General features: G+C 37.7%; 3 protein-coding genes across 6 annotated transcripts in view; 1 reads left to right on the top strand and 2 right to left on the bottom strand.

The window, feature by feature from the left end:
• The window catches only part of LOC149006557 (Leucine-rich repeat (LRR) family protein), a 50,084-nt gene extending 45,363 nt beyond the window's left edge, over positions 1–4,721 (bottom strand). For all 4 annotated transcript variants that reach the window (XM_089167541.1, XM_089167539.1, XM_089167543.1 and 1 more), the window contains exon 1: positions 4,374–4,721. In XM_089167541.1, coding sequence (XP_089023667.1) covers positions 4,374–4,472 — 99 coding nt within the window. In that variant the 5' untranslated portion in view covers positions 4,473–4,721. The remainder of the gene's footprint in view (positions 1–4,373) is intronic.
• Positions 4,722–11,998: 7,277 nt separating this feature from the next.
• On the top strand, positions 11,999–13,705 carry LOC149006556 (B3 domain-containing protein REM16-like). Its single transcript, XM_089165478.1, has 5 exons — positions 11,999–12,115; positions 12,222–12,741; positions 12,831–12,902; positions 13,047–13,228; positions 13,382–13,705. Exons 1-5 carry the CDS (start codon positions 11,999–12,001, stop codon positions 13,703–13,705), a joined length of 1,215 nt encoding a protein of 404 aa, XP_089021604.1.
• Positions 13,706–14,632: 927 nt separating this feature from the next.
• Positions 14,633–18,876, bottom strand: LOC149006555 (microtubule-destabilizing protein 60-like). The gene is made up of 8 exons (XM_089167495.1): positions 17,895–18,876; positions 17,735–17,798; positions 17,535–17,627; positions 17,051–17,170; positions 15,935–16,033; positions 15,638–15,697; positions 15,452–15,546; positions 14,633–15,293 (listed from the first exon to the last, which is right to left on the bottom strand). Exons 1-8 carry the CDS (start codon positions 18,770–18,772, stop codon positions 15,185–15,187), a joined length of 1,518 nt encoding a protein of 505 aa, XP_089023621.1. The 5' UTR covers positions 18,773–18,876; the 3' UTR covers positions 14,633–15,184.
• Positions 18,877–27,961: the final 9,085 nt, after the last annotated feature.

Here is a 27,961-nt window from a genome sequence, read left to right as displayed (position 1 = left end):
GTGATGTAACCCTGGAATACAAGGCCAGCAATAGGATCTTTTCTAAGAACCAACAGGCAATCGAGGGGTCAATACCTTGCTGTTCTAGGTCAAAACACAGTGGACAGCAGCTAATAATGCACCAAACACCTTACCATTAAAGCTGATTTGGGTTCCAAACCTTGGCGTTATGATTAGGGAAGTCAAGGGCTAATTGAGGAGGGGTTTCAGGGTTCGGCCAGGCTAGGTTTAGATCTGGAATTGAAAGAAATGATTTGCACTTGTATTGGATGAATTAACCAAAGACATTTAAGATGACGTCCCCTAGTGTATGTTGTTTGCTGATGATATTGTGTTGATTGATGAGACTCAAGTGGGGATTAATACCAAATTAGAATCATGGAGAGCAGCTTTGTAATCAAGAGGCTTTAAACTAAGTAGAATGAAGACAGAGTATCTAGTTTGTAACTTAGTTATGATCTGGCTGACAATGAGATGGTGATACTTGACAATAAGGATATTCCTCAGAGTGATTGTTTTAGGTACTTAGGTTCAATCATAAATAAAAGAGGTGATATAGAGGATGATATTTATTAAAATTGGGTGGATGAAGTGGAGAGGTGCGTCCAAGGTCTTGTGTGATCGGCGTATTTCATTAAAACTTAAAGGAGAATTTTATAGGACCATTGTGTGACCAACTATGATGTACAACGCAGAGTGTTAGGCTATTAAAAATAAACATATAGATAAACTCAGTGTAGCAGAAATGAGGATGCTAAGATGGATGAGTGGCAAAACTAGGAATGATCAAATTAGAGTTGGTTTGGGAGTTGCTCCCATAAGTGATAAGTTTCGAGAAAGTTGTTTGAGGTGGCACGGCCATGTTCAACGGAGACCTATAAATGACCCTGTACAGAGAATTGATATAATCCAGATTGAAGTGACTAAAAGAGCTAGGGGTAAACCTAAGATTACCTCAAGACAAGTAGTGAGAAAGGATATGCATAGCTTAGGGCTTGTATCTAGCATTGCCTCAAACAAAACTGATTGGAAGGCAAGAATCCATGTAGCCGACCCCATTTAGTTGGGACAAGGCTTATTGTTATTGTTGATTTTGTTTTAATAGAATAATAGTCTACAAAATATTTCTAAATTAATGTTTGTGATTTTTTTTTTTGGGGGGGGGCAAAATTCTAGGGTTTTTAGGGTTAGAGTGATAGATCCAACCTTGAATTTTGGGCATCTTAGGAGGTTTGAAAGTTCAAGAAAAATTAAAAAGGGTGATATGGTAAAGGATAATGGAGAGTAGACTGCCAAATACCTGGCGAGGTGCCTTGTAGAAGCTGCCATTCTTTCAACCAAAGCAAGAAGCTAGGTTTGACTTCACAGATGCTACTTGTTCTTCAATCTTGGACCTTCTAAATTGAACAAACACGGTTGCAGCAACAAAACACAAGAGAATACTCGAACATCTTAATAAAGCTTCTTAGTTCGAGTATTCTCTTGTGTTTAGGATACTTAATTTTTTATCTTTTCCAGAAAAAATTTTTAAAAAAAATTGGAGATGAACATTTTGGATACTTAATTATTTGATAGAAATCTGTTTTGATTTTACTGATGCAGATCTGGCACCTAATTAGGGCCCTCAGACTTGCTACCCTATCCTTAGAAGTTGACGTGAAGCCCCTAGGCTTACTGCCTGGCAGCTAGACCTGCTGCCCTGTAGCACTTCAAGTCATTGATGTTTTTTTAAATACCTAATTTTCTTAATTAATGTTAGTAATTTCAGTGGCAGTTTTGTGATCATGCCAAATCCAAGGGGTATTTCAGTAATTCAAATGAGTCTTTAAGTCATTAAATGGCCCATAATTTAGGGTCCTAATCCACGTAAAGGTCTGAAAAATAATGACTTATTTAAATTAGTATTCTATTTTATAGTCTTGGCTTGTTTCTATTTTGAGTTAAAAGAGTTCAATTAGGAGTTCAACAGAATTCTATCAAATAATTAAGTATCCTAATCTAACCCCAATACTGACTTATATACCGAAATAAACTACTAATCCCGCATACTGGCGTTGCCCCCACTTCATGGGCTTATAAATTAGACATGTTACATCAATAAACCCAAAAATAAGAAGCCTAATGACTAGACCCACCCATGGGCTAAAAGAAGTATTCCAAAGCCAAATAGAACCACATGGACATCCTCGCCTCCATCACTTATCTTAAGAATTTTGATTTGAAGGTTGATCACTATTTTTCTCTCACCCACCGAAACAATATCATCCACAAAAAGAATACACCAAGCATCTTGAGTCTCTCTAGTTAAATCATCCATGACAAGCACAAACAAATAATGAGCTTAAAGCTGATCCCTGATGTAACCCAATTGTAATCGTAGTTGTGAAGGTATTGCCTAGCCATCCTACCGCCTTGGTCAACTTGCTTGCCTTATTAGTGTTCTTGCTTTTTTAACCTCTCTACCACTTTGTAAAGCCTAAGTGATGAGAACAGTAGTAACTGTGGATTCACTAACCCCAAAGTTCTTACATTAGTTAATACACCGTCATAAATATACTTAATTATGCCAACATATTTACCTAAAGCACTCTCTTCTCCCTTGCCACCAAACTCTTTGGGGTTTCTATGATAAGAATTTTCCAATTTAATAAATACCATATGGAGATCCTTTTGCAACACCCTAGATCCTTTCATGAGTTTCTATGGTAGTAAATAAATAGCTTACATTGTGCTTCCTAACACAAAACTGGTTCTTTAAAATAGTAGTTTCTTATCTCATACTGGTTTCAAAACCGTCTCCCATAATTTCATACTATGACTCATTCATTTATTCCTCTATGGTTATTGCAAATCTGAATATTACCTTTAATTTTGTATATCAGAACCACAGTGTTTCTAATCCATTCATATGCATTTTCTTTTTTTCTCAAAATATTATTAAACAACTTGTTTAGGCAAGTTAAACTACAAAATACTCAGCTCTTACACTCTTCTATTGGTACCTCACCTGGGCTTGGTGCCGTGCCTACTTTCATCCTCCTCATGGCATCTCGAGGTTAAACGAACATATAAGTAAAACAAATAAAAAAAAACTTGCTAATTCAAATCTGTATGTTCATAAGTTTCTCCAATACAGACGTTCTCTCGAAATTGGCATACACATGCATGTTCATGTATACCAATGATCAGGGTGGAGAGAGAAAAAACATAGAAAAGAACAATGTATCATGGGCATAGTAGCACAAACAATTGGATCAAAATGATGACAAGCAGAAACATTAAAGAGCGAACCCAATGCTGAAGGCCTCCACACAAGCAGAGCCCAACGGGATAGTTTTCCTATGCAGCCTTACCCTAGCAATTTTTGCTGAGAGGTTGTTTCAAAACCTTGACCTCAGGCTACAACTATGGTCAGCCAACCATTTCGTGAAGGCACACCCCTTAAAAAAGTAAGTAGTTATGATCATAGGCTTTACGAATGATAAGAAGAATTCATAAGAGTTAGAAGTTAAATTATAGATGCTTCGGTAGCGACATAGGGGCATCAATAGTTTGTTTTGCATATTTCTCACCCGTTTGGTTTGTCTTCCTTTACTCTTAATTTTTACGTCTTTCTAATGTAGGACCCCATACTACATCACTTTGAGAACTATCTTCTATTCACAAAACATACAAAAAGAGTACCAAAAAACTCAATTCACTTAAGCCAGATCCTATCCACTTCAGATCAAACATACAACCTGTGTCCACCACTTCTCACTATTTGATCCATAACTGCTCTTGAGTAATAAATACTCACATCTGTTTTGATAACTTTAACCAATGCATATGGCCATCCTGTTGATTTTCTATTGCTTCTGATTTTAACCACATTGCTCCTTCCTACTGCGGAATTCATTGGTCTTCTTTGTCCATGGTGAAGCAGTCTGAGTTACCCTTACATGATCTTGTCGCCTACTAATGAAACTTCTAAGCCCCTCAGTACTTCCGAAACTTGTCAGTCAAACTTATCAAAATAGACCCATTTGACATATTTTTTTCCATCGTTTAGTTCCATGCAACATTGGCTATTTCAATCAGTCTTATACTTTACTTTGTTATTTTGTTAAAAAATATGTTGATTAGGCAACACTGTAAAACCTCCTTTTCATTTCAATTTTGCCACTCTAATTCTACGGGCAACACATCCTCTCCAACGAAGCCCACCATGATTTTGGTTCTGATTCACTTCAATTGTAAAATTTCATTTCTTCGATATGAAGACGTAATAAAAACATTTAAAAATTTCGGTAATGATGATGAAACAACAGAAACCTATATGACAAACAACTACTAATTCATAGAGAGAGGATCAAAAAGAAAAACGAAGCAACCTTCAATTTGGCGTCTCGTAGAGCGACGATGCCAGTGAGTCGCCATCGGGCAATTCGATTCGCGCTGGAATCAGCACTTGTACTTTGACAGCATCCCATCTTCAAACCCCTTCTCCTTAAATCCAATTCAATAAACGATAGATCGACCAAATTGAGAGCACCATTCGATCTCCCGAAGCTATGAAACTCAGGAGAACGAAATAGTTAATCGTTACAGAATGGATTCTGAATTGGAGAAAAAGGAAGAAGATGGTTTGGAGTTCAGAATGGAAGAAGTTGGTTCAGAGTCGCCTTTAGAAGACGAATTAGTATACGCTGAGATGTAATGTAATATACAAATGGTTCAGAGTCGCCGTTACAGATGGTTTACGTTTGGCTTTTGCTGAGATGTAATAACAAATGCTGACGTGGCATAAACATAAATTAAAATAAGATTGGAAAATTAGCGTATCATTTTTTTTATTTTCTCTTTCCTTAATTTTTACAAAATTTCTCTATCTTCCTACTATTTACTTTCTTTTATGACAAAAAATTTTATATATTTGGCAATGGAGGTATAGTATAACATTATATAGATTTCAAATCTCTATATTCATAAATTGAAGATTTATACCCTGTTGGTTGTGTGAATATCTAGATTCATGAAATCTAGAAATCACCTTTTTACACTAAAAACATGAATCTGTAGGTTTATGGGTATAAGGTGAAATTCAGGAAACGGATTAGAACCCTGTCTGTGTTCCCCAACGGCTTTTCCACCACAAAACATGTGGGGGCCCACAAGGGTTGAATGCTTTTTTTTTTTTTTATGTTTTATTGTTTTTAACCTGTGGACCCCACATGTTTTGTGCTAGAAAAGTCGTCAAGGAGCACAGAGTACTCACTTGATAGGGTGCTGATCCGGACTTGAAATTCAAAGATTTCATCTCTACTATAAAAGTGTTAAACATTTGAACCATGACTCTATAAATGTTTTTCTATGATGAATCTATAAATTTCATTCTAAAAATTCAAACTAACTAAACAGTTAATTTTATGAACCATAAATCTATATATTTGAAATTTCTAAATTTTTTAAATCTTCAAACTCAAATAACTAGACAGCCCTAAGGCAAGGCTATGTTCTTGGCCCCAAGTGGATTTGAACTCTGTTCTCCTACTTAGAGCTATTGATTTTTTTACTAGCCACCCCTTGGGTTCTATGTACTTTTATTTCCCTTTCTAAAGTTTTACTTCATTCATTCATTCATTAAAAAAAAAATTTACTTCTCTTTCTCCTCCTCTTTGATATTTTAAAATGATCCACCCTCTTTTGTCTTTTCAGTCGATTAAAGTAAACTTTTAACAATTTCTTTTTCTTTCTTTTCCCTTTTTATATAAGAATGTAATATATGTGCCTAAATGTGTTTTTGTTTTTTATTATTTTCCTTTTCCCCTTATTTTATAAAATTTCCTTATATTTTCATTTTTCCATAGATGATATTTTATAAAAGGGGGAGAAAGATAAGTAAATAAGAAAAATAAGTAAAAATTTCTGATCGCATTTAATGCATTTCTAAAGAAAAAAAAATACATCCAACCATAAATTCCTACCAAAGGAGAAAATGATTAAAATATAAAAAACAAGTAAATAAAATCAACATAAGTTAGGGGAATAAGAATAAATAGACTGTAAATACAGGGGACACAGATTTCCCTTTCTTAATGTTTGGCATTATCATTTACTATCATACTATCATATAAAATTAAAACTTCAATTTACTTATGGTATATTTTTTTAGATGACCCATAATGCACTTGACTAACAACCTCCACATTAGCCATATACTTTCAAACCCCCTACCCCCCCCCCCCGCGGTGCCATTCGTCGGCTCCAAAACGCCCGAAACAACCACACGAAGGAAACCAAACGTTTATTTTGGTCAAAAAAGGAAACCAGATATTGCCTCCAAAAAACAATCTCCAATGAAGCATGCCTTCGAAATTGCTTTAACCCTGATCACCAAGACGCTCTCAAGAAGGTTGGATTTTTTTTTCTTTTCCCTACTGATATGGACTGGTCTGGATTTTTTTCAATATATTTAGTTAACCTTTTGATTCCTTTCTATTGTTCTGGTTTGTTTTTTAGTTAATTAGTAGTTAGCACATAAATGCTTTATTTTTTTCTACTAAATTTGAAGATAGGGGAAAGGGATTGGGAAAAAGCTAAGTTTCTTTTAAAATTAAGGTGCATACCCAGTTCACAGAATGACCGAAGAGAGTGCAGCCTGTATAAAATCTATCGGAAATTTATCAGGTTCATTTCCTTGTCGAAATGGACCATCCATTTCCTTGTAGATGTGTGACAAGTGTTCTAGTATCACATCAAATGGTGAAAATCCATTTACAGGTCACATCAGTCAATTGATTGATGTGACATGTAAATGAATTTCTACCATTTGATGTGATGTTGGGACATTTGTCACACATCTACAAGAAAATGGACCTAATATTGGTCCAGATCCACATCCACCAAATCGAAGATCCGCATCCATCTTTGACCAATATCCTTTCCCCCATCTCTTCAAATATCGCTTAAAAACCAAACTGTTTTAGCCGGTTCAATTTAACCTAACAATGGTCAGATAACCTGAACCGAAGTGGCTCATTAAACAAAAGCAATCCAGTATCAACTGATTTATTTGACCTACCTTTGGCCCATAAGATTTATGAGCATTTTTTTAGCGTGTTATGCCCTCAGGCCCATTACCAAGACCCAAGGCCCAAAGTGATATGAAGGGCTGAAATGGGCTGGTAATGGTTCTCAAACTGATCTAAACCGAACTGAACTCAATCCATTGGTCCAACCCAACTCGAACCGTATATTCCTAGCTGTTGTTTGTGTTCGATTATAAGCAATGATGGTGCAATTAGATAATCAATTAATTATGTAAGAGTTCGGATCAAAGCCTCTTATGAAACATGCAAGGACAAATTTGGGTTATTTGGTATGCATAGGATTCGATTATAAGCAATGATGGTGCAATCAAAAATTCAAATTCGAAATCTAAGAATTGAGTTGTTCTAGATTCAATTCCAAACCAACTTGGTTTCAATTCAATTCCAAACCAACTTGGTTTCAATTCAATTCGTACACCTTCAGTATTCTAGATGTGCTTCTAGCGCAATAGTGGAAACCTCATAGGTAGAGGTAGATAAGTCTTAAGAAGTCTCATATGTAAAGGATTTGTCGTCATGTCAATTTTGGTGATCAAAAAACTTGCAAAATAAATCAAGCTTGGGGAATAGACCATTGGGGTAGAAATCAAATAATTATAGAACTGAACAGATCTTTGATCGAAAACCCACCAACCTTGACCCGAAACCAATACAAACATCCCATAATCTAAAAACAAATTGGGATAAGTTCGAGTGCACCTGAAGTAATGAATTGGATTTGGATGAACCAAAGCGGTTCAGGATGCGTTGTCATTTGAAGCGATCATCAATTCTAGATTCTGAGAGATCAACTTCGTATGTAATATGGGTTGACGATAACAAGGGCAAAGGTTATTGGAGGTTGAAGATGAATCCTCAGTTCAAGAACATGGGTTTCCATCGTCTAAAAAGAGACAAAGAGAAAGACGTGGTGGAAGATTTAAAGGATTTTATTCATTTTGTTGGGTGGTTTTTAGCTAGTGCTGGTGGGTGAATTTCGACAAAGGAGGAGGGAAGTGGCGGGGGCAGTGGTCACCGGCAGGGGAATGAAGTGTGGTGGCTTCCAGCAATGATGGGCTGTTTCTAGTGAAATGTAAGAAGAAGATGGGTGAAGGGATCACCCAACTAAGGGTTAGGTAAGAGAAGGTAATTCAGTCATTACGCTACCCCTAAGGGCATTATGGCTATTTGACTTTCAAATTTTGAATGACTCGACAAAATCAAGCCTAGATTGTTAATGGTGGATAACTTGTAATTTTGAGGTGGGTCACTTGTAATATTTGGACTAAAGTGGAGTGTCTAGCATTTCACCCCATTAACGTAGGTTGACCTGTGAAAAAACTCTTATATATAATAAATACTTGTCTAGGTTTTATTTATTTGTTTATAGGGAGAATCTAAGGAAATGAATACAGTAATAAACCCATGAAGGATGAAAGAGTATATAAAATTTACCACCACTAAAGGGTTGACACAGTAAACAATGCCCAACACCTTTTAATAAAGAGGCTAACTTCTACTTTCCTTACTGGTATTGGTATGTATAATTGTTCTTCCCCGTCAATAATATTTGAAGGTGCTTTACATAGTAAAATTTTGACCATAAGGCATTGTAGCTTTCAAGTCCATAATTGAAATGATGGAGCATCTGATGTTACAAAGCTTATAGAAGTAAGCTTTTTTGCAAGGAAATAAGTGTTCCAGGAGATACAAGTAGCATTTTTTATATGATAAATTAAGAACAATGAGAATTATAGAATCTTCATTCATTAGTTGCCCTTGCAAGGGTAGAGACAACCCACAGAAAGGTGGGTTTTTTCTGTGGGTGTCTGGTGAAGTTGATGAAACCAACTAAGAAGTCTGAACACTCTTGAGTATTAATTTATTCACTTATGGAATGTGATGTAAAGATGGTCCCTCAAGTTATGAATGTCCTCATCTGATCTTTGTAAGAAGTAATCTATTTTTCTTATTATGAAACAAATAGCTGGTGCTTATTCAAGAAATAACAGTGAAAATTACAGAACCAGTGCCTTATTCTTTACACTCTATTTTTGAACCTTTCTAATCCTGGTTTATAACAAGTAAGTTTTGGTAATGCCAATTAATTACTTAATTTCTCAATTAAAATTTCTGTTAGCTTTCGTTATCAAAGTTAAAGGGATTTCAAATTATGATGGAGAACTATAACATTTGCTTTATTTGGATATATAAATGTGAAAAGAATATGTTCTCCTGCAGCATTCTTTATCTAGAAAAATAAGATTATCACAATATTGCTTGAGCCCTACACCTAGATTAACATAAAAAAGGGTGAAATAATTCTTCAAAAAATCCTAAAATGAAAAATCTCAACCTTAGCCTATTAACATTAAGGGAGGATGTCTATGGTGCTCACCATTAGATGCACACTACGTGGATTTCAAATTAAATTTGAAACATACAAAATACCATATGCACATTTTTTTTTTTTTGGTTGCAAACCTCGGTTCCAAGGCTTTGCCTTGACTAATCCGGTGTTCGACCCGGGTCGCACACCTGGTTGTGGTGGGTGAGTCTCCCAACGGGGATTTTTACATCCACAAGGTTTCGATACCATATGCACATTTAATCAACTTAAGTGAAAGAAAATCAGTTTTTCTTTCAAATGAACCTAACCATGTTTTGAACAGTTAGAATTTAATAGGATCGACTTGGTATGCATAACAGTGACCACCACAGACATCACCACGTTAGATGCACCACACACAAGTAAGATCCTAAAACCTAAAGAGTCTAAATGAAAATTACTTAGAAAGAAAAGAAGAAAAAAAATGTAGCTCAAGTGAATTTAGTGGAACGTTAATTTAAAGGCTTCTTAGAGGTCTTCCCCCCAACCCCCCCATGATAAAGTCTTTCCTATAAACTGCATGGGAATAAATAACGACTATTTATAGTCTCTCTTTTCTTTTTTCTTGTTTGATGGAAACACTAATTTATTGAGCTTTAACCTTAAACGCTCTTTCTTTTTCTTTTTTTGGTTTGGGGTGTTGGAGGACGAGAGAGACTAAAAAGACTAAGTCCAGAAGCTGCTGCAGAAGCTAAATGATCAGCAACAAAGTGCCTTCTCTATGTACATGATGAATTGTTGAAGATGAAAAAGAGGACATAAGATATCTAAAATGTCTGAAATGATATGTTTCATTCTCCATGGTACTTGTGACGTTTCAGCTTTGAGAATGTTAATCACAGTGGCATTGTCTCCATGGTACTTGTGATGTTTCAGCTTTAGCCATTGTTTCTGCTATTAAAGTTTGTTGGTTCCCACAAGATTGAGCAAAGCAGAAGATCATCCTTCCCTTAGAACATTGCGCAACACCTCCATAACCTGCCTGAAAAGTCTTTGAAGAAATTAGTTTTAGAAGCTCCATCAACATTAATCTTGATTCTACCATCTCCAGTTCTTGTCCATTTGAGGTATTGTTTGTTCTTTCTCTTTGTTTAAGCCTTGATTTGGCAGTGGAGATTCTTTTGTAAGACTGTTGGCTAGCTTTCAAATCTGTGAAGTTGCTGCTTCTTTCTTCCATGCATGAGCTGCATTGTTGTAGTATTTCCACTGTAACCATAATGTATGCATATCGTTTTCAGCTGACCTGAAGAGTAGAGACATCAGTTGCAAGCATTTGCACTTCCTGATTTTAATTAGCCATTGTTTCTGCTATTAAAGTTTGTTGGTTCCCACAAGGTTGAGCAAAGTAGAAGATCATCCTTCCCTTAGAACATCACGCAACACCTCCATATCCTGCCTGAAAAGTCTTTGAAGAAATTAGTTTTAGAAGCTCCATCAACATTAATCTTTGATTCTACCATCTCCAGGTCTTGTCCATTTGATGTATTGTTTGTCCTTTCTCTTTGCTTAAGCCTTGATTTGGCAGTGGAAATTCATTTGTAAGACTGTTGGCTAGCTTTCAAATCTGTGAAGTTGCTGCTTCTTTCTTCCATGAACTGCATTCTTGTAATATTTCCACTGTAACCATAATGTATAGATATGGTTAATGAGATGTGATCCCTGTCTCAGCTGACCCGAAGACAAGAGGAATCAGCTGCACGTGTATATTCATCATTTGCACTTCTTGTCTCATCTTGAATTTATCCATTCTGCCTGTGGTATCATTCTTCCCAAGTAGAGTAGCGTTTGTTTTATATCAAATCAACTTGGGCTGTTCTGAAACAACTGTTGCTTGATTTATGACAAACTCTTTTGAATTCCTTTGAAATTTTGAGTTTTACTTATCCTGATTTGGTTTAGAGTCTTTTGTAGACTTTCACTGGTTGTTCTGCTGTATGCTGTTCCTCACCAATATTCCTTGTTATGAATAATTTGTTACTTATCCTCCCATCATCCCACCTGGAAAACAGTGAACACTTCTTCTGTACCATATTGAAGTATAGGAAATCCCATATGTGATGTTCACTTGACTTTTCAATTTACAATTAGGACAAAATTTTGTTCTCCACCTAGTGATCTTCTCTTCTGATGTGATCCGCTAGAGATCCTTCAGAGAACACCTCGACTTAAAATCTGCAAAAAGAAAAACCAACTCCTACTTCTGTTGGTTTAATTTCATATGGGTGTCATTGCTTGAGATTTGCTTGATTTGTTTTTTGGTCTAAATCACCAAGAAGAGTCTGATCTTCCTTTTTGTATACAGATAAACTAGCTTCTTGACCTTTGCTGAGACAGTTAACCCATCAAAAATTCCCATACCTCAGCTGTAAACTTCTCTACATCTCCAAGGCAACACCAACAGCTGGATTTTGCAGTTCTACTACACCTGAACATCACTAAAGGTTAGGTATCTCTCACACTTCATAATTTCATACGCAACGTAGAAAACAAATCCAGTAGCAACTTCTGAATTCTCCCTCTGTGTTTCTAGACTGCAAAAATGGAGAACTACTCATGCAAGGAATTCAGAAGGTGGAAAGCACATTGGTATTGGAAACACCGAGAACCCACAAAAATTCGTTTCTCTAGGCTTTTGATTGATACACATCAAGAACTGGTAACTTTCCAATCTTCAATCCCTAGCTTGTTGCATCATTTTTCTTTGATTTGTTCTATATTCTTCTGGGTTATTATCTGAAAAGGGTTTCTCATATTTTGAAAAGTTTATTCCAAGACTTATTGTCTCTAAGTTTAGAGAACAGTTTACAACCACTGCAACACTTAAGAATTTGAGTGGTCAAGCATTTACAATTAGGCTACAGAAAAGGGGCGAAGACTTGGCCTTTAAGGATGGATGGTCTGAGTTTGTGAGCTTTCACTGTTTGAAAAATGGAGATACACTGATGTTTGAGTATGGTGGGGACTCTACATTCAACGTGTCAATGTTTGATGGTGAGAGTGGTTATGAGAAGCAAGCTATTCCACCAAGCTTGCAGACAATGGAGAACTCCAGTGAAGATCGTTCTTGTGATGAATCCTTTCAGGAGAGCAGTCACCACACAACAAACCCTATTGATCTGGAGAGTAGTAGGGAAGAACTAGAAGGTGGAAAAAGGAAGAGTAATGTTGAAATAGAAAGTGATGATGAAGATTACACTCCACCACCAAGGAAGAATGCTAAACTCATTGATTCCTCCTGCTCTACTAGAAGTAAATCTATTTGCAGAGACAGAAACTCAGGAGGTAATTAAACATATTTTCTAAGTTTGATTGTTTAACCAGGATTTTTTTCAAGTTAGTTCTTATTTGTTTTTGAATTATGATTCCTGTAGAAAGTGAAGAAGATTACACTCCATCACTAAGAAATAATGCTAAAATCACCAGTTCCTCATACTCTAAGAAAGGTAAATCTATTTGCAGCGGCAGCCACTCAAGAGGTAGATATATCTTCTGAATTTGATTGTTTAACTAGCTAGGACATAAGTAATTCTGATTTGTTTTTCAATTCTGATTTACTTGCACTTAATGGAATCATATATGATCTGCAGACACAGGCAATAAAGTCATCAATCTAAAGAGGTCCTATCCCACATATTTTATATCAGAGAGAAGACCAGTAGCCATTGCAGAGAAAGAAAAAGCTTATGAACTGGCTAGAAGATTCCCAACAAGCAACCCCAGTTTCATTGTTGCCATGTTGCCAACCCATGTTTACAAAAGATTCTTCTTGGTAATTCCTGCGATTTCCTTCATTAATTGGATGATATGGGCCTGTGTAGTTGGAAATTAGGAATGTTGTGTTTGACAGATTACTTTCTCAGATTTTTGTAATTTGGTATGACAAATCATGGCTTTCTCTTGATTTCTCTATTCGTGTGGACAGACAATTCCTCAGTCTTTTGTGAGACAGCACATCCCATCGAACACAAAAGAGATTATGCTCTCTGTTGTATCTCCAAGATTGAAGACATGGTTTACTAAATATGATGGCGGTTGGAGGAGTTATGGAGTTGGCCTGAATGGGGGGTGGATGAACTTTGTGTGGGACAACAACCTGGAAGAAGGTGATGTATGCGTCTTTCAGCTCAACCAACAAGCTTCAAGTGAAGAAAAACTTGCCATGGATGTCAAGATATTTCGAGTTGTGAAGAAAGTCACCAAGTTGAAGAAGGTGACTCGACATGACCTCATGAAAGACAAGGAATGAAGCAAAGATAAAATGAAACAGAACAGATTCTTCCACTTTAGTAGTTGTTTGTGAGCAGTTGATTCTTTCTGTTTTTTGTTTTGTCATGTTAATGTTGAAGACTTGTTCTTCCTTCTAAATCGACTTCTTATGTGTGTTTTTTTAGCTGATTTTAAGAATTAAGTTCAGAATTGGTATTTTATTTGCAGAAGAACGGATTTACTCATATATGGACTTGTTAATTAATGTGTTGGGATAGTTGATGAGTTGGGCTGATTTTCAATTTACTTTAAATTTGGGTTTGGGTGAACCAGAGTAGCTACTGGTGGGTTTGGGTTAACCGCAAAACCGAAAAGATACAAAACTGCCAAAGACAGAGCCAGAGCCAGTGCCAGTGCCTTCAAATAAACTGCTTTCAATCTGGGGTAGAATTTGTAAGGCAAAATACATCTCTAACCTATCCTTCTTTGACCCCAAAAGTTCAGAGAAAGAGGGGATCAAGGATCAAGAACAGCATTATCTTAGTTTTACCTCTTCTTAAAGGAAAGTGTAATTCTCCAAGAGGAATGGAAGAAATACATACTTTTGGTTGGAACCATGGATTAAGGGTATCTCTACACGATTTCTCCCCAAGAAACAAATGGTAAGCACCTCAACTTGCCTTGATAATAAAATTTTAATTTCAAATTAACCTACAGATCTACTTGTAAAAGATGTGACCAGTGTTTTGTCATTTGAGCCTGTGTATCACTTTCACAGTTGTGTGTGGCCTTAACCCAATTGTGAGGTATCATTTGAGCCTCTTTATATATTACTTTCATGGCAATTGTGCACTGAAGGGTGTTGAGGCCTTAATTCCTACAGTGTGAAAGGGAATCTGTGTTTGATCTCAAGGAGATCATTGTGTGCTTGTGTTCCTTCTGTCATGTAGCAAGACTGCATTAGTTGATGGAATTTGAAGTCCACAAAGGCCTTAGAATAATTGTAAGACTGTAAGGATTGGCTACAATAAGACAACAGGTTCTGCCCTTTGATGTGTGACCCATGTTTGTTGGCTGTCTTAGCTTTTGTGCAGTTAATAAATCTTTACTCGAACTAACTCCATCCTCATTCCAATTCTTATAACTTGTACCATTTAATATGTGAACATGTTCCGATTTCTTGTACGCTCAGAAGAAAAAGAAATGAGGGAAAGCAAGACAGAAGAAAAGTATATTTGGAAAATTCACTTTGCAATTACTTCCTTGTTCAGTTGTACATGTCAAAAATAATAGAGCATCTACATAACTCACAGCAAGTGACTCTTTACATCCATAAAAAGGAAACTAATTACAAAGTATCAGTTGGGCAACCACAAGTGGAGCAACACTAGCTCAATGTTGCAATTATTTCGAACAGTTTCAATAAATGCTTACATTCAGTGCTTACAAATGGACAACAGGATTAAAGAATTTGATATTCTTTCTGAAGAGGAGGAGAAGTTGAACATCTAAGGCCATTCTAATGGTTGGCAGAGATGTTAGTGTCATTCCAAGCCATGCATTTGATTTTCTTGTGCTGAGGATTATGAATCTTTGGCTCTTTAGGCACAGTTGGGTGTTTCAGACCCCTGCAAACAAAACCACCAAAAAGGTGACAAAAATGTAAGAACGAGAACTTCTTTCTTCAAGTTAGATATATGAAAGACTAGAGAAATGTCCAGAGAGCATCTCAAGGGCAGCCATCTTGGCTTGGAACACAAAAACATTTTGAGGACCAATTCCTCACCTTTTTGGGATAAAAGGCCTATCGAAGTAAGGCATGGGTTGAGCCTTTGGAACAATTTCTCTTCTCAGCCTCCTAATCTCTTGTTCTTCTGCCAACTACAGGTCACAAAACAGTTCCAAAGATTAATGTAAAATGATAGCAAATGATACTGACATGGTTCACTTGTCTTTATTACTTATCACTTACCTTCTGCTGTCTTTCTCTCTCTAGTTTATACTGCTCAATGAAGTTCAGTTTCTCCAAAACCTGAAGATAAGAAAATTTCTGCGTGTGAAAGTCATATATCAAAGTATCATAAAATAGAGCAATAGACTGAAAAAAGTTTTGGTGCAGAGTTATTGCTATCATTGGACTTAAGACCCACAAATGAATAATTGAGAGTTTCAAACATAAGAAATAAAGGTTTAAGCCTTCAATACTTCCTGTGCCATAAAAGTAGGAGAAACTTAACTCTTTAGACCATGTCTAACATTATAAACTTACATGGTGATCAAATTCAGCTCTTTCCATTGCCCTCAGATCACTATGAAGCTTCAAATTGACTGGGTTTGTGATTTCTTTCACTGGAGGCTTCACCAAGCACTGTGATCTCATAAATCAGAAAACGGAAGTATCAGTAGACACAAAAAAACTTTATATTTCCCAATCTTAATGACAACTTACATTGAGTAAACAGAAAAATTTTATATTTCCCTATCTTAATGACAAGTGAGAATTACTTGAGCAAAATGGTATCGAAAACTTGAGAACTCAAATATTCTTAGATACCCATACTAGGATTGACCTTAGTGGTTGAAGCAATGATCATTCAGTGGAGAAGAAACGCCAATCAGGAATATTTGAAATTACAGGATTTAGATCGATCTAATTGGCTAACATAAAGAAGTTACCTGTCTAAATGACTCTGGACCAATCACAACAAAATTTTCCAAGACCTTTTCCCTTGGGAACATATAAATCTTTTAAAATAAACTAAAATCATGAGTATAAAACTACTTGTGGAATATGGAACAAGATTTCATTTTACCAAGATTGATCTAAGTGATAAATAATAGTTCTCTCCAAATGATTCCAGAATGATCCCCAGAATGTTTCTAAGACCTTTTGGTTGAAAAATAAGAAGGTACTCCAAAATATAAACCAAAAACATGTGTAGGATTTGCATGTAGTACATGGGATTAGATCTGAATAACAATCGCTGAGGGAACAAAACCATAAAAAATATGACAGCAGAAAGAAAATATGAAATATCACCATCAAGTGACTGGAAAAACATTTGACATCCATGGAAAGTATTTCTTATTCGAGTGTAAGACGGATGAACTGATAATAATTTCAATCAAACTGTGAATACAAATTTTTGAGTTTCCTCCAACATATATACTACCTGCTTTTTCCAATTCCAGAAGAAGATTTCACTAGAACCACAATATAACAGAGGAAAATGTTATAAAGAGTACAAGAGCAATTTTCCTTTCTAAAGAGCTGTACGCAATTGGCATTTGTCTTGCCATCATAACAACTAGAGTATTAAGTAACTGAAGATGCCAAAGCATTCCATAATGTAATATGATAGTATATCTGAACAGAAAGCATCACCTCTGGTTCATCTGTTGTCCATGGGAGGCCTTGTGCTACTGGAATCCGCTGTTTTTCCTCATCCATGATCATTTCTTGCACTTTCTTGAGAAACTCTTCTTCTTTAGACCTCCCTCTTTGCTGAAATTTGATAGCAAATTTATATAATTTCATGCTAGATGGAGCCATGATGGAATTAAAAGTAACAGGTCCAACGGGACAGAACTAAAGATGCCATTCACCACTTGTTTCAAGGTGAGAGTTGATACTACCATTCAGCAACAAATGGAAATCATCAAATAAAGGTTAGGGACTGAAAAGTTGGGAGAGAAAGAGATAAACTGACTGACAGAGTAGGAGGTTGTATATTTCAGTTATCTCTGAAGCTTTCTTTACATGCCACTGCGCTTTGAATTCCCAATTACTGGCAATTCCTCCAGAATCAAGTTTGATCAATTTAAAACCAAATTCCTTAGGCTTTTTGGTCGTTGATGATTATAAGTACCTCTGTTTTCAGTTGAAACGGTTGTAGACTGGTCACTTTGAGCTGCTTCTTCTTCCACTTTCTTCCACCAAGAGGCGTTAAGGACTCTGCGCTCTGAAATGCACAAATGTTTAGTGATGAAAGATAAATAGCTGATAAGATCAATGACTACAGAAAACCAATTATTAATACTGTTAATTAAGGAGCAGTGATTTTCTTACATTCCGCCTGTTCCTATTTCTCCTTCCTTCCCCTTCTCCAGATGTCCTGCTTGTGAAAGTAAAGCTTTACAACAGAAAGGAAAGACATGAGAGTCAGTAATAATCAAATAGAAGTGAACCAAATATACTACTGTAGGCGTATTAGTAGATCCTAACTAACCTTCCTTGGCTGCTGTTCGGTGAAGAGGAAACCCTTGAATCCGGGCCCAAATTTTCTGCAGTGAATAACGGCTCTGATGGACTGAAAGAAGATGAAGAAGTTTCTGTTTCAGGTGCGTTGGGTTTCCATTCTGCAAATGCCCACTTCGAAGGCTTCTTGTCTCCTGCATTCTCCCTTGAATCCTTGGAACTCTGAATTGACAGAATCTTCTCAAATGCTTGTACCAAGTTCAAAACCCTTCCAGAAACCGCTTCCGGAATACTGATTCTGGTTTCTTCTAGCGATCTGTTTCTCCTCCTCTTACCCAGTTCATTTGTGAATTGCTCCTGATCATAGTCACTGGACCCTTTGGGTAATGACCCATTAACTTCTATAGCTTTTTCATTTGAAACCCCGGCAGTTTGTAAATTCTGAACAACTAAATTCGCGTTCTCATGTTCCTTATCAGCTATCTTGCTGTTCTGCGACTCATCCAAATCAGGATCTCCTTTGACGCTACCCCTATTCTTGAAAAACTCCTCTTGAGACGCCCGGAGATTCTCGTAAGCAACGCATGGGCATTTCTTGAGATCTCCACCCGTCTGGACTTTGCAGTTGCAGGTAATGGTTGAAGCAGCCGTCTTCGATTTCTTCTTGGCCACTACAAATTTCCTCTCTTGAATCTTGGTACGCGGAGAAACGAGCTGATAAGGATATTTCGGGCCAGATTTCTTTGACTTCCCTGATTTTACAACTGGAGAATCCGCTTGTTTCTGCAGAGGACTTCTACTTGAGAGATTGGGATTCGAATTTTCAACCTCTGAACCTTTGATTCGGGACCTCTGTTTGTCTTTTGCAGGAGTTGTCATGGTTGCGCAGTTCTTTCCGCCCAAATCCATTAGAAGAGATGGTTGGAGATCAGTTAATCGGCTTCTATGATGAGGGTTTCGATCGACAAATTTTTTATTCACCAAGAAGGTTTTGTGTTTTAGTTGAACGAGTGTCGGAAGATGAAGAGACGTATGGAAGTTTACGTTAGCTTCGACTCATTGTAACGGCTAGTTTTGTGGAGCCGTTGTTTTTGTTCGTTGGATGTTTGTTTAAAATTTTGTTTTAATAGGAACCGTCGGATTGAATCAACAATGGGTGCTTAAATATATGTTTGGCGATTGTGAAATAATTGGAATTCTCACATTTTGTCTAATTTTTAAATTAGACCCCTGAATTTGGCCTAAGTCAGATTTAGTCCAAGAAAAGGACGCTCTATCAAAATTTGAGGACTTTTGTTAGTTTATAATTTGGCGTGACCAAAATACCCTTATATAAGTAAGTGACATCAGTACCCTTCCTAGTTTCCCTCTGCAACTTTTCCCTTGATTCCTTCCTTCCTCTGCTACTTTTCCCTTCATCCCCCCTTCCCTCTTCAACTTTTCTATTAGTCTTGTGCAAATTTGATAATTGTTAAATTCAAATTTCAAAAAAATATTGTTTTTCTGCATATAAAGTAAGAAATTTAAAGGTCCTGGTTTTCATGAGAAAACAAAAGCATTACTTAAAAACAATTACACATGAGAGGTTGTAGTTCCAAACTTACAGGATAATTGTTAGACGCATTCTGAGCTATACTAACATAGATTTCTAAGAACAAGGGGGACTTAAACATAGTGTACTTAGTTTGTTTTGTTGCTTCAGCCACTACTACCAACTATTAATACTACTAATCGGCCAAGGTTTAGCGGGTTTAGGCAGAAGTGTCAAAAGATCTAAGTTATTGCTCCATATTTCCTTGATCTCTAGATCCAAGGCTCTTGCTTTGTCCAACCCTTTTTGGATTACCATCAAATGCTTCTTGAAAGGGAGAAATGTATGTGGGCAAGAGAGACTTAAGACATTTTGCCAAGATTTTAGCAATTATTTTGTAGCTCACATTATAAAAACTTATTCATTTAAAGTCAAAGGTTAGGCAAGCAATATTTGTTTTTTGGGTATAAAGCCCAAGATTGTGTGATTTACCCCAAGAAGTAAGCTGCCAGTAGAAAAGAAAGAAGTGACAAAGTTTAAAACATCATTGCCAATTAAATCCCAGTGTTTCTGGTAGAAGAGGGCATTGAAGCCATCAAACCCTGGGGCTTTATGAGGTCCAATAGAAAAGACTACATTTCTAATCTCAATAAGGTCTGGGAAAGAAGACAACCCTTCTAACAAAACCCCTAGAGGTGGGAAAAGGCTCTCGATAAAATCTGGATCTATTGGATTAGAGGAACAATATAAATTCTTCATAAAATGAGCAAAAACCTCCGTTGTTTCTCTGGGTTGGGAGAAATTTTCACCATTAGGCTCAATGAAATTAATTTTTCTACTGTGGTGATTGATTTTAGTTGACATGTAATAAAATCTTGTAATCCTATCCCCATTAGAAATATAGGAGCATCTAGACTTTTGGAGCCAAAAGGCCTCCTCAGCATCCAAAGCCGAAGAAAGAGAAATATGCTTTGAGAGATAAGAGTCCGATCAAGATCAGTATCTTGACTTAGAGTCTCAATCTCACTAGTCATCTTGTGAAAAAGAGAGTCCACATTTCCAAAAACATTTTTATTGCATTTTTTAAGAAACATGGAGAGATTCACTAACTTACCTAGCAAGGAGATCTCCTTGTTCAAATTCCACGCATGGTTTACATTTGACAAGAATTTGGGGTGAAGGAGGCAAGCATTCTGGAAGTTAAAATGTTTCTTCCCTCCAAGTGGGGGGGGGGGGGGAGACAATTTGACATAGAATAGGATTGTGCTCCGAGCCAATAGCATGTAATTTGGACACCAAGGGGTTCGGGTAAAGACTAATTTAGGATGGTGAAGTAAAGATTTTGTCCAATCTTTCTTTAACGAGGTTTGTAGGTTTCTATTTATTGGTCCAGGTGAAATGAGTCATAGGGGCTGAGAGCTCAAAGAGGTTAGCATCCCTAATTTGCAATTTCAGGTAGGGTTAGGCTAGAGAGGGTTTAAATTGTGAGCCAAACTTATCATTGGCATGAATGAGTTCATTGAAGTCACCCACAACAACGAAAGGTTCCAATATAGAGTGAATAAGGAGGTTAATTGCTCCTAGAAAGGTTTTCGGTCCGAGTACGAAGGTGGAGCATAGATAAGGAATAAGAGGGTGGGTGTAACACCCCCCATATTTTTAATCCGAGATCCGTATTCCAAGTCCGAGAACCCGAAGGTCTAGTTAGGTGAACTTGTGGGGTATCTAGATTGAAGCCCATGATCCATACCCAGGACCCATGGATCTGGATCCTTTATCTGAAGAGCCTGCCTTGGCTGGAAGTTGGAATTCTGGAAGTCAGGTGTTGTTCAGAGATGTCCGGATTGAAGGTAAGATCTCCCCCATCTCCTATTTTAGGCTCGGTTGGCCTTGGGTATCACCCCCTAGTAAAAGAACCCTTGTATGGCAAATTACATGGGGGCGGTTACTAGTGGCGGTCGCTCAACCTAGCGACCGCCCCCGCGTCGGGATTTTGCCCTATTTTGCCCCCGACTTCTATAAAGGCAACCTCCGTCTAATTACGAATACTTTATTCGTGGTTGCTTATTTGGGAGGTTAGAGGCTGCGGGGAAGATCCGAAAGAGTCTCGGGAGTACTAACTGTGGACTTGGAAGATCAGTTCTTTCCTTCTCTGACTCTCTGGCGTGAGGTATTGAATTAACCCTTCGTTTTTTACTCTCTCGGTCCGTTAAATTAGTATTACCCTTTTTCCCTCGTCTTTATGATTACCCCTTGGATATTTTTAACTCTCTTTTAAATCTACTTGAGATTGAATAACCGTAATGAAACCCTGTTTCCGTGAGATGGTTAATCCAGTCGAGGGGAGGGTTATGGGTAATCTATTGATGGTAATGATTAGTTTTCCCTCACCCTTTTGGCTTAGGGAGTGTTTGATTCGAGACTTAGGTCAAGATTACTCGAAATCCGGATTGAAATTGAGTAATCGAGGCCCGAGTTTCGGATTGAAACTCACTTGTTTTTGGGGCGGTCACTAGTGGCGGTCGCTCAACCTAGCGGCCGGCGTAACGATGACCAATTGGATTTTGGTTCCGATTCAAATTGATTCATGTGACTTATATATTCTAATAACCTGCGTTTAGGTGTTTCTTGTTTGAAAGAAAAGTCTTCTAATAGTTACTGGATTCCATTTTACGGACATTCCAATTATATGCAAGTAAGGACAATCTATCTTATCTATCTACATATACTTGAACATATTAATTTGATAGTTGTTAGTCTTAATTTCTATTATTATATGTTGCTGTAGTTGTATTTAATTCTAATATACTACTGCTGTTTGCCTTGATTTCATAATTACCTGGTGAATTGTGAATGTTATATGATGATGGTAATTGGTATATGGTTATGATAGTTGGGGTGTTCCTTTTGAGATATCTTGGCTAGTGATATTAGAAGGCTGTGTAATGGGACACATGCCTGCTGATACCTTCAGCACTATCATGATTAATTAATGACATTATTAGGATGAGTCTAGATCGCATGGCTAGGTACCCCACATGCTACTACCCTTTCGGTAGGGGAATTGAAACCGAGTGACCCGTGATGACAGTGATGTGACTTGGTGGTCCACTGTTAGTCATGCAATGGTAGGGTTGCATATGTTAGGGTTGGGCTCATGGACGTCCAAGGAACGGACCGGGTGTCGTGAGAAGTCATGAGAGCATCCGCCCCAATAATATGTGGATGATCATAGGGTTAAGGAGTGGAGTCCAACGGGTAGCGGTCCGTGAGGATTCTTACTCCTAGGTTGCGAAGGATCTGAACCGAGTTGGTTGGTGCCATAGGGGATGTATCTGGACTTCATGTAGACATGTAACCATTATGACCTTGCATTGGATTAGAAACCCCGACATGCGCCAGTACTAATTACTAATGGTCGTGGTGAGAGAGTGTTGACTTAACCCCTAACCATGGTTTGTGAGCCAGGTGTGGACTTTCCCTTTTTCCCTGGATCCCTACAGAGGTAACCAGTCCTTGCCGGATCAGAGTGATGAGACTTACCCAGAGGAGGGCTGGTGTTTATCTTAAAGCATGTCAACTGTTAGAGACTTGCATAGTTAGAAATCATAGTATCATTCATATTTTTGCATTCATTCATATTACTTTTGTATCATGGCATTATTGGATGATGGATGAGATTTATGATTGTTTCTTACTGAGTTCTTTAGAACTCATTCCTTTATTCTTTGTATGTTTATAGCTTGCACAGAGGAAGGACTTGTATCTGAAGATGGGCTGGTTTCCTATGAAGGAACCATCCCTTATGAAGAAGATGTGGCACCGCCAATGGGAAATGGAAATAGCATGTGCGGGAGTTCCTGCGGGTGCATGGAGTGCGCTTATCGCACCAGTTGATGGTCAGAGGCGAAAGGTGGTCAGGCAATTCGCTCAGAGACTGGAGAAGAATTGGAGGACCCCTCACCTTATTAAACTAGAGTCTAAGTTCATTGACTTAGAAAAGCAAACTGGAAAGAAACTGATATAAACACTTTTGAATTATTCCGTTGCCCTCATTTTTGTTTTATCCTTATCCTTTATTTCTTTCCTTTGATATTGGAGTATTTTGGACTCCTGTAATTCATTTATTTCAGTTATTGAATATTCTTTGCTCTTGATTATCTTTATTTGTCTTAAATATTGTTGATAGACTAAAACCTTGGATTTTGTGACGGATTGCACCCACGGGTTGTCAGGCGGGTAACCGAGACCAACTGGTGGGGTGTGACAGTGGGTGTAGTAGGTGAAGTCCACTTAATCATAATCAATGATTCTTTAGAATTACCGTGACCATAGACCACCCTTGAGACCTTTGGTTTCCAAGCTATCCATGTGGCCAATGGAGTAATAGCCATGAAAATCCTTTTTTTGCATGCCAACAGAGTCAAGTGATTTTGGCACTTGGTCTCACATGAGAACAAAAGATCGGAGTTGTGTCTTTTAAGAAGCTTAGCTAAACATTGTGTGAAAATTTACCATTTTTACCCCTTATATTCCACACAAGAATCTTTATGGCATAGATTAGAGAGTTAAAAGTGGCGGAAAAAATAGATAGAGAATTGTCCACAGATAAGCATCAACTACACACCACCAACACCAAAACATAGACCACAGGTGAAGAGGATATGAAAGAAAAGAGAAACACAATATAAGAATAAGAAAAGGGCAATGAAAGAGACAGAAGCATAACAAGACAAAATTGCTAACAAACTTCATTCACTTTGAAATAAAATTAGTAGAACGGGCTTTCTATCATAAAGAGCAACCTACCTCAAGTACAAAAAATAAAGACAAATTAAGCAGAGAATATATTTATAGCATCAGAGGGGATGTTTTTGAGCCAACTATGCAAAATGGCAATAATAGAGATAAAGAGCAAAATACACCAGTCAAATAAATCCGAGTATTTGTGATAAGGGAAGACCTGGGGGATGCCAGTTGCATGTTCGACAGCTGTGTATGAAAGACCACTTGAGGAGTAACTTGATTGAATGGTTGCAGTTGTATGTTGGCATTCAGGAGATAGCCACTTCCGTCAATCCCAAGTTGCCCAAAACAACGAAATATGATCCAAAGACTCTTGAAGAAGAGAACCCAGAAAGAGATTGAAACGATCAACGAGAGCAACTTGAATTAATTCAAGGGAAATTCTTCATCATTTCTAATGGTTCAAAACAGTTGTTGTTGGTTCCTTGTCCTCTCCTCCCTCCATCGTCCTACTCACCTCTGTTTGGGTCATAGCATCCACCTTAAGTGCAGTCATGGGCTTCTCATGCTCCATAGGATGAGCTACATTTGATGCTCGACAATTACATTTAGTTTCTAACAACACCGATTGTGTGTTGAGGGTGTGAATGGTGACCCTTTCCAATTTCTCCATTCGCTCCACCATCTGCAAAATTTTCTGCAGTAGCATATTTTTCTTAGCATTTGCATAAGATAGAGGTGAAAATTCATTCATCATACTCTTGGGGCCAAGTAGATCTTACATCCCAACACCCACAGCTGCAAGTTCCTCTATGACTTTATTGTTGACATTGGTCAAAACATCCTTATTTTTTGGCATCATCTCAAACAGGAAATCAAGACCCATTTCCTCGCAATTTGCTTTATGTTTCCCTTTTTTTTTGGAAACATCTTTTGAAATTGCCTTCCAATCTAAATGATCCAGATTTTTTTTCCGTGACTAGCATTCGAGAGTACTTGTTCTGTTTCCTTTTGCTCTGTTATCACTATTCCCTTTACTGGCTTATACTTTTGTTCTTTCTTTTTATACCCATTGTTTCCCTTGTTTTGAAGCCCTTCACAGTGGCTTTCAATTGGTGGTAAACTTCCCTCAGTTCTTTCGTTGTTTTACTCCTATTCCAACCCCTTTGGTCATTTGTGTATTACAATTATTCGAAGATGCAAAAAATTCCAAGCTTTTTGTGGACAAGATTCTACCCGATCCTGTCTTGATTGGATTAGTCAAAATATTTCTGTTACCATTCACCTTTCGAAAGTGAGGATCATTGGTTTCTTGACAACACTTGGTGTTGTGAGTTATATGTCCACAATTCTCACACAACAATTTCAATTTATAGACTAGATCTACAAGCACCCATTCTTCACCAATGCTTTGCAGCATTGCTTGTAGCTTCACAAGATTGTTAATATTGAACATTACCTTCATTCGATTCGAGTCCACTGGTAACCCCAGTTGAGTTGTGTTAAGTTGGATTTCCAGTACTTTCCCTAGATCAGAAGCTACATTGAGTATAATCCCATACTCATGAGAGTATACCAGGTTCTCCTCATTTGAACCCAAATCGCAATAGGAGGCAACACGCTTTCCCTTTTGCAATCAAGCATTGGAGTCAAAGTCAATTGTCGTAAGAAATGATCTGTCCACCATGGAGCCATGGATAGGGCTTCATTCCTGTTACTTTTAGAGGCAAAGATTGTCCTGAATCCGTCTTTACCAAAAATTGGGATATCCACCGCTCCCAAGGGAACCCAAAGTTCGACTAACCTTCTACAGGTGTCAGCAATGGGTTGCAAAGGGTGTCCAATATCATATCCATATAACATTTTTGAGCTCATGCACCTTGCAAATAGGTTTGAAGCCCCTGCTTCCCTCCACCCCTATTGAACCTCTATAACCCTTGACATTGTCCTTTGGAGAAGGCTGAAATCATGCAGGAGAACGTGAGCCACTTGAGTTGAAAGCTTTGAAGGGAGGGATGTGTGAAGTCCCAACAACCAACTGTCTTTGCATATGTAAGCATCAAAGAAGAGATGCAAGAAAACATAGAAGAGACAAAACAGTAGAGACAAAACAAAAGAGGCAAGAACATCCAAAAGTAGCAAAGCAAGAAAGAGATGGTGCATTCAAGTTTAGGTTCAAAATGTGGGATGGTAGATAGGTAACAATAGAGATCGTATAGAGAATATTAAGAGAAATAAAGAGGGAACTTGAGGCGAAGGAAGAAGGAGGCATTGAGATCTAATTTTAGAGAGCTGTAGAGACTTTTGTTGCAATCAAGGCTTGCTTTCTCACTTCAATCAAACATAGCCTTAATTGCTCCCACTAATGTCTTTCTTTCACAGCTGTAAAACCATTCTTGGCATCCCCAGAGAGGAAAACTAGTACCTAGAGGGGATTTGATAGGAAGAAAGAGGAGAGAAGGTGGTATGCAAAGTCACTGGGGGAGAGTTGGTGGTGCGGCTTATTGAAGACACTTAAAGTAAATGTTGCAATTTTGAACACAATATCCATGCCCTAACTTAAAAGTCCCAATTGAAGTGTGTTTTAATGCACAACTTAATGGATGAAGGAGAATCTCCCATTTTTGAAATTTGAAACAACCATAATTACTCTTGTAGTTTCTTAGCTAATGATATGGTTGGACCGGAGGAATGGTCGGCCAAACTAGCTGACAATTGTCAAACCAAACAGTTTTCCATGCTAAACAAGCAATGAATGAGGATGAAATTAAAGCTAATCCTCTTGACCCCCCCCAAAATCCTTCCCCCCCCCCCCCCCCCCCCCCCCCCCCCAAAAACACCCCCCCCCCCCCCCCCCCCCCCCCCCCCCCCCCCCCCCCCCCCCAACCAACCCGGCCCCCCCCAGACGCCGGACCGTACAATCAAGGTAATAATCTAGAATCTATATAAACCTAAGCAATAAATGAGGATGAAATTAAAGCTAATCCTCTTGACTTCCCTGATAAGGTTCTTGGTCGACTTGGGGAAGTCATGACTGCTTATAAAGTCTAGGTCGGACTTAATCACTATCACTCTTGGCGTGCCCTGAATCAAACAATCAAGAAGTGCTCTAGTAGACAGATCGTATAATCAAGGTAATAATCTAGAATCTATATAAACCTAGCTTGTTGCCATAACCAATTATGCACACTTTTAGTCTCCTACCTAGTATTGAGAGCTCTACAACTTGTCTTCTACCTCTAAAGTTGTGAGCATTCACTGACTTGATCATCGAAGACATTCCTTTGCTATCCCGGCTGAGCACGTTGTTTTACAAGTTAGTTCGGCTTGTACTAATGAGCAGTTTTTGGAGCAACAACTAATATATTTTATCTTCTTCAGTGACAGAGATTGGATTCAAACAAGCTAAGGACTCAGAAGAAAAAAGAAATTAAGAAACCATCTCCTTCAAAACATGCCTTCTCATGGCTCAAAATGATTTGGCTTTCAATTAAAAAAAGGGTTCAAGCATACAATTTCTTGAACTCAAAAATGATAAAGATAAAATTTGGGTTCCAGAGGAAGACGATAGGGTAGGGCCTGGTCTTGACGGGTTCACATCCTCTGTAATTCCCTTTCCTACAATTCGTTGCAATACCCAACTACGATTGTGACATGTGGCATTAAATAATCCTACGGTCACCTAATTCAAACCAAATATGATTTTTCTTAAGATCTACCTGTATTTTCCTCTCTCCTCTCTCTGCACGAATTTAGAAACAATCCCTAGAATCTCTACAAATTGATATTCTCTTCACATCTTCAGGTGAGTTAGAAAACTC

The sequence above is a fragment of the Hakea prostrata genome, chromosome 8 (assembly GCF_041222555.1).
Source record: "Hakea prostrata isolate BN-2017 chromosome 8, UWA_Hpros_2, whole genome shotgun sequence".
Taxonomy (NCBI): domain Eukaryota; kingdom Viridiplantae; phylum Streptophyta; class Magnoliopsida; order Proteales; family Proteaceae; genus Hakea; species Hakea prostrata.
Note: the sequence above shows the minus strand (reverse complement) of the source record. Positions and strands in the feature narration are given on the sequence as shown.

Coding starts and splice junctions, on each gene's coding strand:
- LOC149006556 (XM_089165478.1), top strand. CDS start 11,999: ATGGAGAACTACTCATGCAAGGAATTCAGAAGGTGGAAAGCACATTGG. Junction 12,742..12,830: donor CAGAGACAGAAACTCAGGAG/GTAATTAAACAT, acceptor TGATTCCTGTAG/AAAGTGAAGAAGATTACACT. Junction 12,903..13,046: donor TTCCTCATACTCTAAGAAAG/GTAAATCTATTT, acceptor TATGATCTGCAG/ACACAGGCAATAAAGTCATC.
- LOC149006555 (XM_089167495.1), bottom strand. CDS start 18,772: ATGGATTTGGGCGGAAAGAACTGCGCAACCATGACAACTCCTGCAAAA. Junction 17,799..17,894: donor CCGAACAGCAGCCAAGGAAG/GTTAGTTAGGAT, acceptor TCTGTTGTAAAG/CTTTACTTTCACAAGCAGGA. Junction 17,171..17,534: donor CGTTTCAACTGAAAACAGAG/GTACTTATAATC, acceptor ATCAAATTTCAG/CAAAGAGGGAGGTCTAAAGA.